Source organism: Sinocyclocheilus anshuiensis, unplaced genomic scaffold (assembly GCF_001515605.1).
Source record: "Sinocyclocheilus anshuiensis isolate Anshui unplaced genomic scaffold, SAMN03320099.WGS_v1.1 scaffold300, whole genome shotgun sequence".
Lineage (NCBI taxonomy): Eukaryota > Metazoa > Chordata > Actinopteri > Cypriniformes > Cyprinidae > Sinocyclocheilus > Sinocyclocheilus anshuiensis.
The window spans coordinates 3,295,976-3,299,482 of NW_015557379.1; the positions used below are offsets into that span (position 1 = coordinate 3,295,976).

Here is a 3,507-nt window from a genome sequence, read left to right on the forward strand (position 1 = left end):
AGTTATGTTAGAACGCATCTCATTCTTGTTTCTGTGGTGGTGCGTCGGGCTCATCATGGGGCGCACGGTCCGGAGCATTGTATGACTGATGTATCTGTTTAATTTAAATTTACTCCAAATATTTGAACTTACCTGTTTTAAATACTTTATATTTAACGTTCGTTTATGTCCAATATTTAGTGTTAAACTGTTGGTCTTTAAAATAAATCTACTTTTGATTTTCACCGTTGACTGATTTTGCAGACCAGACTGTCAACTTCCGTGCGTCGATGCGTCACAGGACGCGCGGTCCTAATAGCAATGTATGACTGTTGTATCCTAATATATATGAACTAGCTGTTTTAAATATTTTTATATTTAACATGTTAGTTTATCAGTATGTTTGAAAGTATATTATTTAGATTCGTGGTGCTTCCATAGGCTCCCTCTCCTGCGCACATGCGCGCGGTTTAAAACACCAAATAGTTATGAAATAGCCTATGACAAGTGCAGAGAGTCTCTCTCTTGCCCCCTCCCACCCATGCACGATAATATCGTCTATCGGCGATCTCACGGACTGGCGATATGACGATTTGAAAAATGACCATATCGCCCAAAACTACTGTACAGGCAGAGCAAGCTCACTGTATATTTGAAGAAACATTTAAATATTGGGGTGGGGGTTTATATGAATGTATTTTGAAACTTGAAGTTTCGATGCCATTTTTTTCCTCCGTTCCATAATTGTCACCTGCTGTCAGAGAGTGAAATTCAGCCTTTCTACTGTTTTTGTTTTATGCAGGTTTTAGCATAATTTCACAAAGCTAAACTTTCCGTTCTGTTTTTGCTTCAAATGTTGAAATGATGCAATCAAATTGAAATAAAAAAAACTGCTTATGCTACATGTGTGTAGCATCTTTGTTTATATCATGATTAAAATGCAGTGGTTGGTTCTAATTTTAAATTGCATTGATCCCTAGAGGGGCCGAGGTCCACCCACCACAGTCTCTTTTCCCTGTGGGAAACACTGCATTGCTATTAATACCACATTTTCTTACAATGATAAAAGGGAAGCTAAAACCCTGTTTTTCCATTCCCAGCACGCACCAGTCTCTCACAGTGTTGGTTCCTCGAGTATGGCCATTCCTGAGACACACAATCGCTTCTGTTCGTCGGGCTGCCCTAGAGACCCTCTTTACATTGCTTTCCAAAGCTGACCAGGTTGGATAATCTGTGTGAAGGATTAGCAAAATCAAAATATGCAGTGTTTGACATTTTCAGTTTCAAGTATTATTTCTTTCCTGTTTCCTGCTCTGATTTATGCTTTTCCATCCAGAGTTGTGCATTGTGGCTGAATCCCATCATGCAGGACATGTTAAGACACATCTTTCAGTCCTGCATCCTGGAGAGCAACCAGGAGATCCTAGAGTTGATACAGAAGGTATTTCTTACTCTGTTCCACTCTTTGAATGTTTTGTATGATTGATATGTTACTTAGTTTATTAATATTTTGATGGTTTTCTAGGTGTGGGGGGAGTTGTTGCAACAGGCCCCGCAGCAGTATGTGGTGGCGGCCAGCTGTCCTTGGATGGGTGCCTGGCTCTGTTTGATGATGCAAGCGTCACACATCCCAATCGACCCCAACATGCTGCTGGAAGTTAAAGCACGCTTAAAGGTAAGGGTGGAGGTCAAAATCTTTACCTGTACTTATCTGGAATAAAGAATCAGTTTGACCTTATACAGCATCACACATGCTGCATCTGTTGGTTTTACATACATAAATGACCATATTGTGTTTAAAGAAAAGAATACTTTTGTTTAGCAGCAATGCATTAAATTGATTGGCAATTAAATTGGCAATAAAGGCTTTTGCTTTTTTATTTTTTTTATTTTAAAATAAATGCTGTTCTTTTGAAGTTACTGTTCATTGAAGAATCCTTACAAAAATATTAAACACCTTTTCAACATAAGAAATGTGTTTTGAGCCGCAAATCAGCATATTAGAACGATTATATAACACAAAAATTCAGCTTTGACATCACAGGAATAAATTACATTTGAAAGTGTATTAAAATAGAAAACATTTATTTGAAATTGTAAGATTTCACAATATTACAGTATTTTTGATGATATAAATGCAGCCATGGTGAGCAAAAGATATTTTCAAAAACATATAAAATCTTACCAAGCCCAAGTCTGTACATGTGCTACAAACTTTCTGCCTGTCCAAAAGTAATAAGTACAGATATGACTCAAAGATCGCAGATTTTACACTCTAGATTAGTGCTCACCAGATTGAGAAAGTGCTTTCCAGGTTTTTTTTTTCTTTCTTATACAGTATGCATCAGACAGTCGGCGAACGGACTGTGGGAGGTCTGTGGGCATGCTGTCTGAGGCTGAGACTAATCCTACAACCTTCACACTTCCCACTCATCCAAAAGCAGATCTGCCCTGAGCTTCATTCTGTTATTCCGCAGGAGAAGGCTGCTGGAAAGACCAGACAGGGATCTGTTCCAGTCAAGGAAACGGTCCAGGAGTACATCGGTGGAGCGGAGACGATTACCGAAGACCCTGCCACGCGAGACTATGTGGTGACACGTGCACGTCTAATGGCTGCAAAGTGTGTGGGGGAAAAAATTCTTTAAACTTTTTTTGTTTCTCTGTGCCATATGTGCAACTGACTACTTTTGTGTCCTCCTAGGCTGTTGGGGGCGCTGTGCAGTTGTATTTGTGACCCACGGTTGAATAGCTCTTCTCAGGAACTCCGGCCTGCCGAGTCTCTAGCACAACTTTTACTGTTCCATCTCAATTCCAAATCGGCCCTGCAGCGGATTGCGGTTTCCATGGTGATCTGTGAGTGGGCAGGCCTTCAGAAGGTGAGAACGGGAGAGGGTCAATCTCAAGTTTTATTTTGAAACATGTTAATGACTGTTAGTGCTGTCCTACATCACAGGAGTGTGAGCTGCTGTCCAGCGTGGTTCAGCCCCGATTGCTGGTCATTCTCTCAGAGCAACTCTACTACGACGAGATCGCCATTCCTTTTACTCGCATGCAGAACGAATGTAAACAGCTCATAGCGCTGCTGGCTGACGCCCACATTGACGTGAGAGAACGAATTAACTCCACTGTATTCACCATCGATCAGGCTAATGAGCTGGTTAGTAAAAGACTCTAACAGATACAAAAACTACAGTTCTAAAGCATTCTTATTTAATTACAAGAATAAGGTCTGTTCTCACCAGTTAATCAATTACACTGTAATAATAATAATAATTATTAATGTTAAATGTTATGTTTATACTATTGTTATTACTACATTAAGAAAAAAATATAATATTGTGTAATACATTTATAATTGTTAAAATAATGATCATTATATTAAATATTATTTTATTTTTGTTATTAGTTTATTTAAATTAATATAGTATAATAAATAGTAATAATTATGGTTAAATATGATATATTTACATTTATTATTGTTATTAGTACATTCATAAATAATAAAATATTGTGTAAAACATGTATAAT

General features: G+C 38.2%; 1 protein-coding gene across 1 annotated transcript in view; it reads left to right on the plus strand.

Annotated features, from left to right (window-relative positions):
• The window catches only part of btaf1 (BTAF1 RNA polymerase II, B-TFIID transcription factor-associated), a 43,011-nt gene that overhangs the window by 15,503 nt on the left and 24,001 nt on the right, over positions 1-3,507 (plus strand). The window contains exons 14-19 of the mRNA XM_016474663.1: positions 1,080-1,200; positions 1,316-1,420; positions 1,505-1,654; positions 2,457-2,599; positions 2,681-2,855; positions 2,933-3,136. Coding sequence (XP_016330149.1) covers positions 1,080-1,200; positions 1,316-1,420; positions 1,505-1,654; positions 2,457-2,599; positions 2,681-2,855; positions 2,933-3,136 — 898 coding nt within the window. The remainder of the gene's footprint in view (positions 1-1,079; positions 1,201-1,315; positions 1,421-1,504; positions 1,655-2,456; positions 2,600-2,680; positions 2,856-2,932; positions 3,137-3,507) is intronic.